The sequence below is a fragment of the Equus asinus genome, chromosome 4 (genome assembly GCF_041296235.1).
Source record: "Equus asinus isolate D_3611 breed Donkey chromosome 4, EquAss-T2T_v2, whole genome shotgun sequence".
NCBI lineage: Eukaryota > Metazoa > Chordata > Mammalia > Perissodactyla > Equidae > Equus > Equus asinus.
This window is the reverse complement of record NC_091793.1, coordinates 41,767,111-41,785,513: the sequence shown is the minus strand read 5'-3', so window position 1 is coordinate 41,785,513 and position 18,403 is coordinate 41,767,111. Positions and strand designations below refer to the sequence as shown.

General features: G+C 35.1%; 1 protein-coding gene across 5 annotated transcripts in view; it reads right to left on the bottom strand.

The window, feature by feature from the left end:
- Positions 1–18,403, bottom strand: part of PARPBP (PARP1 binding protein) — a 64,451-nt gene that overhangs the window by 12,400 nt on the left and 33,648 nt on the right. For 3 of the 5 annotated variants that reach the window (XM_070507160.1, XM_014835076.3, XM_070507161.1), the window contains 5 exons: positions 16,558–16,728; positions 15,260–15,414; positions 6,308–6,491; positions 3,488–3,666; positions 1,093–1,174 (listed from right to left, as the gene is read on the bottom strand). In XM_070507160.1, coding sequence (XP_070363261.1) covers positions 1,093–1,174; positions 3,488–3,666; positions 6,308–6,491; positions 15,260–15,414; positions 16,558–16,728 — 771 coding nt within the window. Of the gene's footprint in view, positions 1–861; positions 1,051–1,092; positions 1,175–3,487; positions 3,667–6,307; positions 6,492–15,259; positions 15,415–16,557; positions 16,729–18,403 lie in introns of those variants that run through there. The other 2 variants (XM_070507162.1, XR_011502665.1) reach the window with 2 other exon arrangements.

Sequence of the window (18,403 nt, the reverse complement as noted above, 5' to 3'; positions counted from 1 at the left end):
AAATACTAAAGTTTGTCAGTATCCATAGCAGGAAAAAAAATTAAAGAATTTTACATGTTACATTTCTGTTTCTAATCAAGTCCAAAGGATAGATTTTCTTTTTAAATCATTTGCCCAATACAAGTACTTATATTAAAACAAAAAAGAGTTGACAAATCTTATTCACAGAAAACTTATGTAAAACTCAATGATGTATTCCACAGGTATTAATTACTAACAACTACTAATAACCAATGAAAAGACAAGACATTAATATAAATAAACTACATGGATTTGGGGGATGAAACAGATGATAACTAAAAGTTTTGCTAATTGGGCCAAACTTTCCAAAGGGGAATATAAAGAACATACAAATTAGAGTTCTCAAAGTCGTATGAAGATAAATAATTATTTGATAATTTAAGGATAACTGTAAATTTTACATGAAAATTTTGTTGAACAAATGAATGAATTCCCAACCATGGAAGAGTGTCTGGTACATAGTAGATACTCAAATGTATGTTGAATAAACGAATGAGTTAAGCCCAAGTTTCTTTTCGAAAACTAAGACCAAGAAAATTTTAAATGTTTGAAAGACATGTTATTGACTACTTATAGGCACATTTTTCAAATGAAGACAGGAAAACTTGGTTCAAACAAATGAAAATATAAGGACAGCTCTAGACAAGGAACAAGGCAAAATGATCTCTTGTCTTGATCTAAAATTAATTATATTCTGCCATTACATTTTCAGAAGGGAACAAAACTGAAATTATATAATCTCTCAAGACTAAGATATTAAAAACACAAATGAGAAAAACATGTCTTCTTTATTTTCCCTTTCTTTCTCTGAACAGATATTAAATGAACACTTACCATAGCAGGTGCTTATTCCTTTCCTTCTTTTAGATCCAATGGATTGAATAAGCCAGAGACAGATTAGCCAAGATTGTAAAAGAGGTAAATTTCTGCATGTCAACTGTCATAACTCATGCTCCATTTAATTCCTACTGTTCCACATACAAGGTATATTTACAATATATCCAGCTCAGCTTCATATATTTATTTCTTCTAAAAATAAAACAATTTTCATAACAGTACATTAAATTGTACCTTAATTTTTTTCTCTTGAATTGACTCATGGATGCGTTCTCTTAGGGGTTTCACCAGTGAATTATTCACTTGTGTGGGAGAGCTATGTCCAAAAAAAGCAAAAATATATAAACCAAAGTAGCTTTTAAACTAGTTTTCACCCATCCCCTACCCAAAAGCAGTTATGGGATAAAAGACAACTGAATCCAGTTGTTCATAATACCATACAAAAAGCATCAGTATTTCTATTCTGGGAGTTTTAAATATTAATAATTTGCTTAAATAATTAATTCAGTCACTAAATATTTCAGCTTCTAGTATATGTAAAGCACTGTATAAGATATTATGAAGGATAGAAAGCCGATTCATTCATTGGTCCTGAATTCAGGCATCCTGAAGTCTAAATAAGGAAAGTAAGACATTCACATAACTGAAATTCAAAATAAAAAAGGACAAGCGCCATAGCAGGGGAATTCAAAAGAGAAGAACACAGTTTAGAAAAAGGAGGGTCAGCGAAGACACAATGGAGAAGGAGACACTGGAGCTTTGGAGCCAGACAAACCTGGATTTCTCAATAAATTCTTTTTTGGCCTAATAGAGCCAGAGTTATAACTCCTTTGACTCAAAAGACGATTATATAAGAATAAAGGATAGTCTATTCTAAGAAAGAGTAGTTTATAACCTTACATTGACTTATATTCACACACCACACTGTCCTTAACTTTATCATTTCAACGCAGATCATTAAAAATTTACTTTACCATGGACCGTCACTTGTCTGCACAATGACAATAGGAAATGCTAAGGTAACTGTAAACAACTGAAATGTGTTTGGCCACGTAAATGAGTACAGAAAAATACCTCTTTAAAATGGATGTGGGGATTAATTTTGTTTAAAAAAATTCTATAACACAAAATAACTTTCTCTAAGAAAACGGGAGAGGGGCTGGCCCAGTGGTGCAGCAGAAGTTCACAAGTTCTGCTTCTGGGGCATGGGGTTCACCGGTTCAGAACCCTGGTGCAGACCTACGCACCGCTTGTCAAGCCATGCTGTGGCAGGCATCCCACATATAAAGTAGAGGAAGATGGGCATGGATGTTAGCTCAGGGCCAGTCTTCCTCAGCAAAAAAGGGGGAAGATTGGCAGTGGATGTTAGCTCAGGGCTAATCTTCCTCAAAAAAAAAAAACCAAAGAAAATGGTAGAATTCAATCTGAGAGAAAATTTAAATCATTTATATTTCTACCTAAAAGCAAGCTTTGTAAAACAGAGTAAGGTAAAAGGAGAAAAAACAAAGGTTCATTTTCTTTATATTCTTTTCTGGGATTCCAACACAGGGTATAAGCAAATCATTGATAAAATAAATGCTCATTGTTAGGAAAATACGTGGGCATTTTTGAGGTAGAATGTGGAAGAAGTATATCATGCCCAGATATAAAAGGATAATCATGGAAAGCTGGTGAAGAAGATGAGATTTAAAGGAATTAGAGGACAACGTAGAATGATAGACCCTGTACAGTTTCTCTTTAAAGAGAAGAGCAAAGATAGTGGGGCACAGGAGCGTGTGCATGAAGCAATCGTGGAGGAATATGAATAATTTTAGACAAAAGTCAGATTTCTAAAAAGTAGCTCAAGCAGAAAATAGAAAAGATCAAACAATAGGAGGATTTTGTAAAAATTCTCCACAAGGTACTAACTACAATTTAGAGTCGTTGTTCTAAAATTTTAAAATTTCCTATAAAGGAATGTTCATTAATTAAAAATATCACCCACCTACTCAACGTTTGACGTAATTGTTGTTAAAACTGGAGAGTATCAATGTCTTGCACAGAATACCAACATTACTTTAGTAAGTATTTTTCTCCATAATGTGAGGAAGAACCAGTAAAGGTCAGTTCCAATCTAAGTTTGGTGTATATACTCTCTCCCACTCTCAGGCGGAACAGCACAATCCGCGGAGCAGAGACCTCAGGCTTCAGAGAAAGACAGCTTTGCTGCTTGCTAACTTAGTTCTCAAATTACTCTCTCTCTCTGAAGTCTCTAATTCTTCACTTATAAAGCGGGATACTATTAAAAGAGGTTGTTATGAGGACTGAGATAATATAAGTGAAATCATTTAGCAAAGTTTTCTTAACACACATATCAAAACAAATATTTCCAAAGCAAAAAACAAGAAAAAAATAAAAACATCTGTCATACTCTCATAAAATACTACCTTCACATATATGTAACTTCTTCACATTCAAATGTTCAATCTCCCTTTAACTAACTTTTGTTTTCTCTCTTCCTGTTTTGCTGTAGTCTTCAATTTCTTACCATAGCATGTACCTTTTTCATAATCAATGAGGTGCTCTTTCAAAGATTTCCTTTATAGACTAGAGTTAACATTCACATACATATAACTCCCACAGTACTTACCTAAAAAGCGTAAGAATGGAAGTTCCATTATGATGAATTGTGTTTTCACCACCATATAAAAGCTCTGCTTTGTTTTTGGTAGGAGGACTGGCTGCTTCTTCATCTAAAAGAACTAGTAAAGTTTTCACAGTATCTCTGCCACAGTACGCAGTGCCGTGGTTTATGGCATAAGATTTTGGCTAGAACAAAAAATAATTTTAAGTAAATGTAATAATCACCCCAGCTGGGTTAGTCACCTGCCTCTCTTCCACTTCATGTGCCCCTGTTCTCCTTTCTCCTCTATTGTTTAAGTAATAAAACATCAGCCATCAGAAGTGGCTTTAACACATGTGAATATTTCTCCCTCAAGCCATACTAAAATCAATGTCATCAACTTCCAGAAGCATAAAAGAATACAGAAAATAGTATCATCAAAGGAAGACATTAGGTTCTGGTCAAAAATAACATCAGGCTTTAAGTTAGAAGATTTAGCTACCATATAGCTATGTGACCTCAGCCTCATAACTTAACTTCTCTATGTACTTTTTCTCTCTTATACCAAAGAGAGACGGGGCTTTGGTGATCTGAATATCAACTCCACAGATGGCTGAAAGGTCTACTCAAAGGCACAAGCAAAAAACTAGTCGACATTCATTCATTCAGTAATCACTGAGAAGTATATCTAAGTCCCAAGCACTGTGTTTGAAGGTAAGGCTACAAAGGTAACAACCACTGCCTCGAGGAACCCGTAGTCTCCTTGATTAATAAGTAACCATTAATTGCATTACAGAGTGCTAAGTGCGATTTCTAACAGAGCATATACGTGGCGCAGCGATCAGTTTACCCTGGAATCAAGGATGGCTTCATGTAAGAAGAGACACACAGGGGCAGGAGAGGGTATGGTACTTTCAGGGAACAGATAGCATGATATGGCTGAAGAACAGAGTAACAGAGAAAGAGTTATATAAGATGAGCCTGGGAAAGCTTTGTACATCAGGCAAAGAAGTTTTAAGTCAGTCTGTTACAGAGTTAAAATTTCTTGCTTTATTAAGCAAGGAAATAAAACGATCTTATTTAGATTTTAGAAAAATGATGGAAATGTGTAAAATATATTCCAGGGTAAGAATGTTATTAAATCTGGAGACAGGACCACAAACTAAGAGACTGTAATAGTCCAGCTTAGAAATGAAGAACTATGATAGTAACAGTGGAGATAAAGAAAAAGCAGATTAAAAAGAGAGAGCTGGAAAAACTTAGTGACTAGATAGGAGAATAAGGGAAAACATACGATGATATAATACTATATACAGATACATGTCAGCACAAACTCTGAAAGCATTTCTGGCTGGGTTTGATACCAACTTACTAGTTGTGTGTGCTGTATAACACTGGGAGAGTTGCTTAACCTCGCTATGTTTCAGTAAAGTCACTGGTAAAATAGGGGTAATGAAAGTACCTAATCCATGGGATTATTGGACACTGGACGCAGATATCAAAGTTGCCCCTTCTGGGACATCCTCTGTAGCTATGCAGTTGTATTGCTTTCATCAACATGGTGTTGATCTCCTTCTCTACTTGGCTGACTCAGGCTACCAGGTAAACTACAACGTACAGCTACACTGGAATTTTAACAAATTGCCTACCACAATCTGGTGCTTAATATATATTTTTCATTAGTACCAGAGAAGTCCATATTGTTTAATACTAACTTCACTGAGAATTATTGGATCGTATTTTTCAAAGATTTCTGATTTGGTTGAAAACATAAGATAAGAACCAGATTGTTTGTATCTTTATTTCCTGTGACAGGAAATGGGAGAGATTGGTGCTCTTAATTATCTGGGTTGTGACAGTTCCTGATTTATACTTATAGTAGTAACCTGGTTGTCATTTGAGCCAAGCTAGTCACAGGGAGGGTTAACACACACGAAATACATGGGCCAACAACCTAGAATCTCCCCCATGTCCCACCTTCAAATTAATCTAAAAACATGAATTGTTACAGAAAAATAGCTAAAAATAGTCTTCGAGGGCTACACATTTTAAAACAAGTATTAAAATATAAGCAAAAGCCTTTCTTTATATACTGGCTATCACAACCACATCTATGAAAAGGGGCTTTTGTTACTTGAATAATTAAACTGCAACAAATGGATTATAATACATGCTCCAAAATTCTGTTCTAGAGCTAAAAACATAGTAGTCGATTTCTCCTATAATACTATAGTTATAATATTGTATACTGTTTGATTATCTATATAAAAAGACAAGAGGTAAAAGTTCTGGGAACACATAGTTAAAAGACTTCTAAGTAGAGGAGAAATTCCTAATGTTTGCACTAGGCTGGCAATGGAGGTAGAAAATAAGAGACCATGGAGATGGAAAAATTCTATAAAAGAAAAATAAACTGCCGAATGGAAACCATTTCCGTTGCTGTTCTACAGAGTGCTTAGTACTGGGGTCAGAACCAGAGAAACCAGGCTCTTATTTTACATCTGAGTAAACGCGAAAATAATTGTTTTATAAGAATAACTATTTAAAAAGACGACAAAACACCTTAATATCCATCAAGAATTACAAATTTCTAGTGCTGCAGGGGATAGTGAAGTTTATCCAATGCCCTACTTTAATAAATAAAGACAATTTGGCTCAAAGATGTTATGATTTACCTAAGTCGAACATAATCCTCCATAATCCTATTGAGAAACTTAAATTTTCAACAATATTTTATGACACAGGAAACATATTCTTCTGACTTAAGAGGCAATAGTAAACAATTCCTACAACAAGTAGAAGAGATAATGTTTTGTATAGCAGAATAATAAACAGAAAGCTCATTACCCGTGCAGGACTGATGTCAGTGGCACTGAAAGCTACATCTCCTTGTTGAGAATTGATAATATTTTTAATCCTTAAATCCAAATCCTGAGCAACTTTCTCTACCGCTTTGTAAAAAGGATCCTTGCTGTTCTGGCCTTTAATCAGCTGCATCTTTATCACTGAGAGAATACGACCCCCTGCAAAGCTGAAAATAGAAATAAAATCGCCTTTATGATAGTATTAGAAATGACAATATGCTTATAAACTTGAAAATATAATTCCCGGAGTTAATCAACACTTTTCAAAGAATATGGCTTTGATCTTATAAATCAAGCAGCAACACATTTAAGAAAAGGATGAGAACTATTAGACAAAATTAAAAAGTTTTTCTAAAAGCAAGTCATTTCAACAAGTTACTTCTTCCTTGATTTGAAAGCTGAAGGGAAATAATTTAGTTATATATGATATATGATAAAAGATTCAGATGCAGGTATATACACACAATATACTTAAAATCCGTACCTTTAAATACAACTAAGATAACAAAAACAACTACCTCTCACTGAATACCCAGAAACCTATATTACTTTAATCTTAAAACCAACTCAACGAGTATTATTACCCCTAAAATATAGATGAGAAAACTGAGTCTCAAAAAGGTTAAATAGTTTGTCCAAGAACACACAGTGTTCTGGGCTAGGAAGGAGGTGGTCAAGAAGGAGACTGACCTGAAATACTTGACATTTCATTCTAATGTGAGAAGGGATATCATATAGAAGCGGAAATTAAGCTAGTTAATACTGATCTAAAGTAAGCCAGAGACTGGACCATCTATGGCCAACAGACAACGGTTTTAAAAACCTGAAATCAATTGTTTTTTTATACTAAGCCTGAACCCAAGTGGATTTGGGTTGCAGTTCCTGCACTAGAAGGCTGACCTAAAAAATGTGAGAAATATATAGGAGGAAGGATTTTGATACATTACAAGGAAGAAATCAGAGGTGTCCAACAATAGAAGAGGGCTCTTATTTGAAGTTGGGAGCTCTCTATCCCTTGAGGCATCCATGGAAAGGCTGCACAGCCCCAAATGAGAAGGTGGTGTGGTCTGGCTATGGAGTCAGATGGCCTGAGCACAAATCACAGCTCCCCCACTTTCTACCTTGGGTATGCTATTTAACCTCTCTGTGACTTTTATAGAGGCATAAAGGAAATTATGAATTGAAGTTTTCATCCTCACAGCCTTACTGCCAGGTTTTATGTTTTGGGGAAGAAGCCAGGTTCCCAAACAAACATTGGAAATATGATTGTTCACATTTAAATAGCTGGTCCAAATAGAGAAGGAAAGTCAGAAGAAAACTGCAGAGAGACATGATGTAGGACAATGCATTAGATCAAAGTCTGCCAAATTTGTCTGATCATCAGAATCACATTCAGTACTTATTTAAAATATCAACTCCAGTTCCCACCCTACTGAATCACAATCTGCAGAGAAGGGCACTGAATAACTGGATTGTCTTAAAAGTACCAGAGGTGATTCTTATGACTAGATAAGTTTGGGAAACATTTCATGAAAAAATTAGCTCCTTGAGAAAGGAACCATATTTGACTAATCTTCATACTACCAGTTTACATTCAGCATACGGAAGAAACGATTGACCTGTTTGTTGAATAAATGACCATTATCACACACAACAATATGAAGTCTTTAATATATATTTCACTATTATTCATATTATTATTATTTGCAATGCAAAAGCACTTAGGGGGTTTCCATTTACACTATGGCAGACTAGATACTCTGGGGGAACATCTCACTGAGCTTGGCTGGAATGGGCGGAAATCTCCAAGTACCACCCAATCTCTCCCCAAAAAAGGAATAAACAAGAGCTGGAATGGAAAGCTGGAGGCTGTGAGTGGTAAGTAAGCACGATGAATGGGGTTTTCCTGAGGACAAAAGTCTCCAGTAGCACCGTGATCAGGACAGAAAGTCCTGAGTGGGAGAGGGCAACCAGAGACTTTCACACTGAATCTGAACCTTCCAAGGGGGAAGGGACCACTAGTATGGCTTTTATTAGATTTATTCTATGTATTTTATATTTTTGAAGGTTTTTTTTTAACATTTTCTATTTGGTGATGGCATAGAATACAATTGCTTTTTGTTTATCGACTTTGTGTCCAGCACCACTGTTAAACTTTACTATTAAAAATTTTAATAATTTGCCTTTAGATTCTTGGAGTTTTCTACATATATAATCACATCGTCATCAAATAGTTTTATTTCTTCCTTTTCAATTATTATATCTCCTATTGCTTTTTCTTGCGTTATTACACTAAATCGGACATCCAATACTATGCTGAAAAGAAATGATGAGAGCAGGAACTCTCGTCTTGTTCTAAATCTTAAATAGAATGCTAAAACATTTTACCATTAAGCAGGTTTTCTTAGCTCATTTTACACTGAGAGGGAGCCATTTAGGGTGGGTATGGCCCAAGAGACTTCACCTTGGTCAGTCCCCTCCTACCTCAGACTTTAGTGGCTATAAGAACAGATCCTCCAAATCACCAAATTCAGCAAATACTCTCAAAATAAAAGCTGGCTTCCCTTCTTGACTTCCCTCTCTGGCTTTCTTCCTTCCCCAAGTTTTTGGCCTGTTTTTTCACTACATTTTCCCACTCATCAATATAAGAATCATTTAAAAGATATGTTATCCAGCATCATTAATTATTTTCAATGCAAGGGTCAATCAAGGGACCAGGTCTTCCATCTATCTGTAATTGGAAGTCCGAGGGGACTCTAAGAAGTCTTTTATTTATATAGGCACCTTCTTTTTCAACTAGTTTTTTCTTAATTTTCAACTGAAAGCACAGAAATTAATTGGATGAAATGTAGCCAAAATGAAAACATAATTAACACTATGTGCTTTTTCTGGGAAGTAATCTCTAATGGAAGAGTTTTGGAAAAGATTCAAAAGGATAATAAAATATTTCATAGTGTCATAGTGTCAATTACAAGGACAAAAAAAAGCTTTCAATGATATTAGGTAAAAGTTACCTTTGCCCCCTTTTCTCATTCCTTCTGCAAGAACAAATATGCTAAATTTTAAAGATGATATAATTCCCCGACTGAATAGTATTTAGGAAGAAATTTATAAGATTTGTATCTCAGATACTTGCCAAGCTCAACATTTTGACCCTTGGCAAAATACCCCAAACACCAGTGCTATGACTAGTCGACTTATTGCTGTGCATTCACCACTAGGGTCAACCATCAGCTCTTCAAATATCTGCTCAGCAACATGGTGGCATAATTCAAACTCTTGCTTCTAGAGCCTAGAAACTCCTGAGGTTTTAACTCATATGACACCAGGACATTTGTGCTAGGCAAAGGGGATATGAAATGAATAAAATATTTCTTTTTAAGAAGTCATCATTGATCATATGATACAGCGAGATACTGAAGGTACAGAGGGAGTCTGAGTAGGGAGGTAAGGGAAGAAGGTGGTACCCAGGAAGGCATCCCACAAGACACATTATGACTACTCTGGATAAACACTAACAGAATAATTCAGGTGAGAAAGAGGTAAACTGCATCTCCTGACTACTAAATGCGTCACATTAGAGCCCTAGGGCAAAAAGAGAAAAATGAAGCTAGTGAGGGAAAACGCAATTAAATCCCCAAGCTTCTATCAAAACATAGCGATTGACAGAGAACAATAAGTAATAATACACACAAATGATTGGCAATACCTTAATGTAATTACTGACTATCTTTACATTGATTAGCTTTTCTTTACCATCTTCAAGAATTTAATAACTATTTGCTAAAATAAATTATATCTTTAAAAATTAAATGTGATTAAAAGTGTCACACAAAATGTATCAAAAATGCTTCTAAAATGTTTTTAAGTAAGAAAAATGTAACATAGGATTTTGCATTGAATAATTTCAACAAGACTTAACATTCTATAAATGCATAATATTTAATCCAATAAGTATAATGTAGGTGTGCATTAAAAGTTATTGTGTAATACACTTGAAATACAGAATTTTAAACATTTGAGCAACAGGGAACTAACCAAATTACGTAAGCTGAAACCCCTAATTTAAGACACTTTTCAGGTCAAAGTATAGTATGCATTTTATGGTGGCATCTACTGGCAAAATGTAGAAATGCAGCCAAACTATAGCTAAGATGGCCTGATGAAAAGCTGGCAGTGGGGAGGTTAAGTGTGCAAATCCATTCTTCTTTGATTTCTTCCCTGTTGTCTATTCTCCATCTTTCCTTGGACTCAAAGATTATTGTGATTCCCTACCACCACGACCACATTAAAAGACAAGCAGTACAAACTTATACTCAGTCACAAGAGTTAAATACATTTTTATCTCTAAGTTTTAAGGCTGAGAGACAGAGACCAGAGTGAAATACAGGCAGGAGTTGGACCATATAGAATTTGTATATCATACTGAGGTTTCTGGAGTTTTATCCTGTACCTAATACGGAATAGCTGAAGGGTTTTAATCACGGGAGTAACATTTGCTGTTTAGAAAGATCACTGGCAGCCGCAAGGACAACAGGATGGGGTAACTCAAGACTGGAGGCAGAATCGACATCTTGGAGATAAGTGAAAAAGTCCAGGCAAGAAAGGATGAAAGTCTGAAAACAGACTTTTCATAAAAAATGTAAATAAGATAGTAGTTATAGGAATAGAGATGAAGAGAAGGAATATCAAACATGTTAAGTAAGAAGAACTGATGGATCTTGGTGACTGAAGGGATAGAGAAAGGAAAAAGAGGAATTTAACATACATTCCAGGCGCTGGCCTGGTGGCATAGTGGTTAAATTCACATGGTGCGCTTTGGTGGCCCTGGGTTTGCAGGTTCTGATCCCCAGTGTGGATCTACGCACTGCTGATCAAGCCATGCTGTGGCGGCATCTCACATACAAAGCAGAGGAAGATTGGCACGGATGTTAGCTCAGGGCCAATCTTCCTCACAGACACACACTCACACACACACACAAAGATAGGTTGCAGATTTCTGCGTGGGTGGCTGGAGGGAGAGAGGCTTTATCAAGCTGGGCAGTTCAGGAGGAGAAGCAAGTTTGCAGGGAAAGATGAAGATTTAGTTGGGACATGTTAAGTTTGAGTTGCCTTTGAGATAACAACCTGTACGTAAAGATATATTTTTGAAACTCAGGAAAGAGATTTGAATTTCACTGAAATATAGATTTAGAATTTGCATACATGCAGCCAGAGAGGTAGGTGGAAAATAAGAGAATGAAATCTCAGAAGTTACGGGTAGAGTGCTGAAGAAAATAATCAAATTTGAGGACTCAAAAGAGACCAAAGACTATGCCAACTAGAAGATCATAAGTGATCTTTGGCAGAACAGCTTCAGTAGAGTGGAAAAGTGAATGAGTGTAAGTCAGTTAAGTACAGATAAGTAAACAAATATTCTACTCTGTGCCAGAAGCTGCGCTAGGGTTAGGGAATATTGGTGAAGAAAGCAGTAAAGCCCTCACAGAGTTTACAGCCTAGTGAGAAATATATAGTAAATAATCATAAACTGGGAAATGGACTAAAAAATAGTATTTTTTTTCCAAGAATTTGAGCTGTAAAAAGAAAGAGAAGGAACTGACAAAGACAGAGAAGATGGTTTGTCATTTTTTTCTTAATCTTTTTAGACTGGGTTAAAGTACTAGGAGAATTTGAAATTGTAAGACAAAATGAATAACCAATGAAATAATGTCCCAAAAGTTTACCCATAATATACTCAGTGTAGAAAATATCCTCTCTTCTCCCTATCTGGGCCTCATTCCACCGCCATTCTCCATGTCTGCCTAACTCCTTCAAATTCATCCTTCAAGATTAGGTTCAACTGTACAACCATCCAGGCTCCCACAAACTAGGTCAATTGTCCTCTCCTCTGTACATTCTTCTATTATTGCATAAGTAGGATATATGCTTTTAGTTTTTATTAATTTTTTAGATTATGAAATGAATATACACTTAATATATGCAAAAATCACCATAAAGAAATGAAGATTGCTCAGGCAGACTATTTAGACACCCACTTGAATACACCCACTATTTAGACACCCAATTCTTCAGTGTCTTCCCTAGAACATAGAATAATTGGTCATTATGACCAGATAGGATACTCAAAATAACTGGCTATTAAGCTGAAGAATTCAAGTCTATTCTCTCACCCTAGATGCCTCTGAAATGTACTTCTATCCTGTCGTATGAATGTACTTCTAACCTGTTGATAACTTACCACAACCAGAAATTCCTCCAAAGGGAATGTAATTATAACAAATTACACTGGATTGAGTACATGCATTTATATCTTCTCTTTCCTAAAACCCCCCTCAAATGACAAAAAAGTGAGGATTTTAAATTCATAGAGAAAAAAAGAACGGAAGAGAAGACAATAGTCAATGATAGCAGAAACACATCACGAAAGTATGGAAAAATGAAAAGCAAATGGACAAGTAGTAACTGACTATCCAGAACAGAGAAAGCTAAAACCTAGGTAACTGCTAAAAGAGACAAGAAGAAGCAACCACAGAAATTCTCAGAAACTGAAGGCAATATTGAAGGCTATGATAAGGTAGGGGTGCAAACAAGAAAGCTAGGTGAGAGTCTGTATAAGCAACACCAAGATCCCTAAATCTCCTCTCCTATTCTGAGCAGTCAGACTAGTGCGCTTCTCTCACTTCAGCATGGAAAGCAGGAATACTCTGAAGAAACCAAGCCAGAGAGCCTCCAGACCTAGAGGCACCAGGGACCGAAAACACAGGGATTGAGTAAAAGTCTACACACTGAACTGGGAGACTCAGCATCAACCATCCTAGCTCAAATCCCAGAATATTGCCAGCCAGACTTACAGCTTTCAGAAAGAGACTAAAGAATGCCTCCATAGAAATTTTTGGGTAAGTCCCAAAGAAAAGACCTGTGGTTACTGAGATCTGAAGAAGCCCCAACAAGAGCCAACTGGCCACCATGCTATAATGACATCCACCATGCAGAGCTGCTAATCAGCTTTCTAGGGCCTCATTCTTGAATATGAAAGGACAATCCAGAATCACCAGACATTTGAGGAGCACCTCTAACATGAAAGAGGGCAAAACAAACAAAAAGAACATTTGACTTAAATAAAGCAAAGACCAACCAAGAAGCAGATAAAAATAATCTTAGAAACTAAATATAATAATCTTAGACAGACAAATGAAACATGACATAAGACCACAATCAAATGTGAGAATAGAATAAAGATATGTGTCTCCCATTTACTTTCTCTGAGAAAGCTATTTGAGCAAAATAAGGGATTTACCAATTAAAAATAGTCATGAGATCCAGGAAACATGGCAGAGGCAAAGAAAATTCACAAGGTGATGATGAAGCTTTAGGGTTGCCACTCTGAAACACACCTAGGAAGACATCATATAGCTTAGCTGTGGGCAATATTTACAGAGTCATAATAATATAAATTCTAAAATATGACCTAATCTGAAACTGTGGCATTACTATTAGAAAGATGAAAGAAGAGAACTGTGTGCATGTGTCCGTGTATATGGTAGGAGAGGGGAGAGGGGAAAAAGGCGTGTTAGGAGGTTGGTGAGTGGGTAGCAAATCCTCATCTCCAATGGTAGAAAGTTAATAGGTAATGTCTAAAATTGAAAAATCAAAAATAGAAGCATAAAAATTTCATTTAAATGAGGAATATCTAAAAACAAACATAAACAAATATTTAAAGTCAATTCCTCTGAGGAGGACTTTTTTTACTATACGTTTGTAGTACCATTTGACTTTAACAAAGTGTACCTATATTGCTTTGCTAAGAATAAAATATTTAAAAAAATTAATTATCTGCTATCAGAAGAAATGGCCAGGGAATATATTATCTGAAAGCTCAGAAGATGTCACTAATATTGACTATAAGTCATATTCAAAACTCTCTTTCAAATTTACTTCCCCATAATGGATATCAATATGAGAAGATAGAAGGATGCAATTCAGAACAAAATCCTGAAAAAAATTCTTCTTGAAATCTTAAAATGGAAAGAAGTTTCATGGAATAAAATATAGTGATTAAAAGAATGGGTTCCAGGGCCAGAATTGACTGAGTTCAGATTCTAGCTCTGCTACTTAATAACAATGTGACTAAATTACTTAGTCCCAGTGCTTTAGTTTCTTCTTCTCTAAATTAGGTATTTATATAGTACCTATAATGTAAGGTTGTTGTAATGATCAAATGATAATCCCCATAAAGAGCTTAGTACAATGTCTGATACATAGTAAGTGTTCAATAAATACCAGCTATTTTATTAGTACTATGCTATGACATACCAACTACAGTGACAGTGATGTACCATGATTGCAGCATATACAACTTACTTCTGCCCCCACAAATTAATTGAAAAATTACTCACCATCCAATATCCTCATATTATAAATGGGAGTCTATCAGTCAAAAAACAGTCCAATATCATATAGAAAACAAACTTCAGATGAATCAAAGATTTATGCATAAGAAAATGAAAAAAAAAAACTAGCAAAAAATATAATATAGAATGCATCATGTTTGTCAATTTCCTTACTCATTCTTGGTATGGGTTTCCTTTATTGCTAAATAGAAAGTTTAAAGAAATTATGTATTCAGTCATTTCCAGTACTCGAAAATCGATTTCTTCTCCCAAAAAAGATAAATGGTAAACCCTCTTCTCCAGTCAAATTTAATTTGAACATGGCATTTGACTTTGGCAAAAATTTTGGAATCATAGATAGGCAGAAATTCAAGGGGATAGGTCATGTGATTATAATTTATTCATCTAGATATTTTGCTTCTCCCTATTATTTGGTCTTATGCTTGATCATTTCAATAGCTCTTATATTTGAATCTATCTCTGATTCGGTGAAGTTTTAAAGACAGATTAATAACACACATTTGTAATTTATGAAAAATCATTACCTTGGATTTGGTATTTCTCCAAGAATCTCATCTAATTTGTCAATGAAATGAATAAAATTAGACAATCCTTTTACATGTGTCCTTAAAGGATCAGATGGTGATGGTGCATATCCTTTCCCTCCAAGCTCTATTGTTCTAATAAATGATGTGGCCACCTGTGAATTAAAACAAATGATTTAGTTATGCTTAATGATTTAGGAAGTTAAACAACAATTTACTTTATGAAGCTAGGTACTTTTCTATATTTCTGAGTATACAGGTAAAGTGAAGCATTTTTTATGACTCATGCCACACTTTGATTCTGAAGCAAATAATCAAAGAAACAAGTGCCAGGCAGAAATCATGCCAGCAAGGGTGATGGCAATGCAGGTGGATGGAGATTAAGGAGTCAAGTAAGGGGACAAATTAAGGGCATAAGAGTATATTCATAAAAGTGTATCAATGACTATAAAGAATTAGTTTATGAATATATTCTTATTAGGTTGACTGCTGGCTACTGGAATTGTTATATGGGACAAAGGGGTTTTTCAGTGTCAATTGTGTTGATTTATTCAAGGTTGGGCAATTAATTCAACTCTTCCAAGCCTTAGCTTCTTTATTTGTAACATACAGATTAAACTGGATAGTCACTAAATCTCATCCAGATTTCACATTTTAGGATTATTTGATCATGTGTAGTTCAAAAGGCCTTGCCTATACAATGATAAAAATGTGTATATGATGGCTATACATAAGAGCACCTCCATCAAAGATGAACGTTCTAAGGCCGTATTTTTCCAAAGTGTTTCTCAGGATACCTGAGAAACACAAATGCAATGAAATTTCAATAACTGGGGGAAAGTTCTATGGTTAAAAACGTAGGAAACAACAGATTAAATAACAAGGTTAACTTAAGCAGATTTCTTTACAGCAGGACTTCTCGGAGTTTTTGATACACAAACATGTATTATGTATATTCAATGAGGGAATATACTATTTTGCCCTTGGAAACATTTGTTCAAAGACCATTTAATAGGGACTTTTTGCCTTTGGGAATATTTATTTGAGGAGAATTTAATAGGGCTAGCACTCTACAGATTACATGTAAGGAAACACCGCGTTAGAGAAATTGGTCCCTTGTGAAATTTGAAGGATACAGTAAAAACTAAAAATACCATGGATTTTCAAATACAGACAGAGAACATATACTAACAATTCAAAAGTTGTTTTATCCTAGTTACAAGAATTCTATATTAAGGTACATGGATATACTGTTCAAAGAGCCTTTAAGAAATCTTGAAAATGTAACATGTCCATACCAAAAAGATAGACATCTGTTTCTCTCGAGCAGCATGTTTCAAATCGGTGAAGGCTTCTCTTCCAAGTCCTCTATCAGGAATATTGAGAATATGAGCCAGAGCCAGGTCATTCTTTGAATTCACTAGCAGGTTTAAATATGAGTAGATAATTTTCTTTGCTAGTAACTTCACCTGTACAATAAAATATTATTTTCCTTATTGAAGTTGTTCCAAATCCATAAATAAGGTTTTTTACATGCAGTAAAAATACTTATGATCATTTAATGACAATACCTCATTCAGCTCTTCGGAAAAAAGAGAATTGCCATATCAACCAAAAGTCTGGTTGGACAATTAACACACTCTTACTCATTAAAACAACTTGCCACCAGTGAGAATCTATGAGTAAATAACAGTCATCATAACTGTTGGAAAATGTCTCTTAAAAAATGGCATAAAAGATACAGTCCGAAGTCTGTATTTCTAACGAGGCCCGATTTCATTCCCCTGTATACATTTGCCACTAACTAATAACCAGTAATGAAGTCCCCTAAAGCTTAGGGCATGGTCCAGCTGGCACTATTTGGTCCTATACCTACATCCCTTACAGGGCTAAATATAATGGCTGAAGTTGTCAAATTTTTGGAGAATTATTAGATACCTACCAACTTTGACAAAACCAAATAACCAACTAAGTATTAAAATAAAGAAGTTCAGGCAAATGCTAAACCAATTAATAACAAGTAGTTGATGTTGACATTTAACTGGCCTAAAACAGAGACATAGACCATTCAAATACAAGATAAGAAATATTTGAGAGAAGTTGATATGAGCATCAGTTTTCAAATATACTGGACTTGTCCATCAGTCAAATGATAAACCAGGGCATTCAATGATCTTTTTTTAAAAAAATAAAAACTAGCTATTTACAGCTATTCAAGGGCTTATAACTTCTAGTACTGGGGAAGTGATTATGTGACCTCCCACTATAAAATATTAGATAAAATTTTAAAAACATAACTATGTAAAGACACTGGAAATCATCCAAAAAGAAGACAGAAATTGGAGAATTTAATCTTAAAAGAACTGCAAGAAGAAGGGTAAGAATTCCAAGTTTGTGGTTATTCAAGGCCCTACGAATTCCAGTAATGGGGGAGAAGTGAGTGAACATGTGAACCCCACAGACAACAAACATGGAATATTAAATAAAAAATTACAAATGCTATTTAAAGACACTGGAAAGTGTCCAGGGGTAGTCAGAAGCTGGAGGAACATTAAATTTTAAAAGAATTGAGATAAGATGTGTATGGCACAACTAGAGGCACTCACAACTACAATATACAACTGTGTACTGGGGTGATTTGGAGAGAAGAAGAGGAAAAAAAAAAGGAAGAAATAGGCAACAGCTGTTAGCACATGTGCATTCTAGAGTATATATTTTAGAGATGAAAAGTACAAATAATTGAAACAAAATTTGCTGGGTGGGCTCAAGAGCAACATGGAGAAAGTGGAAGAAAGTCACAGTGAACTTACAGATATAGCAATAGAAATTATTAAATATGAAAAACAAAAGAGGAAAAAAAGAAGAAAGAATGAAAGAGATCTGTGGGACAAGTTAAAGAAGTCCAACATACACATAATTGGAATCCTGCAGAGCAATAAAAGAAGCAGAAAAAATATTTCATAAAATTATGGCCAAAAGCATCCCAAATTTGGTGGAAAAACACTAATTTAGAGATCCAAGAAGCTCCTCAAGTAGGAAACACACAAAGAAAAACACTTCTATACACATTATAATCAAACTCTGACAGCCAAACATGAGAAAAAAGTCTTGAGAGTAGCCAGAGCAAAATGGCACATTACATAC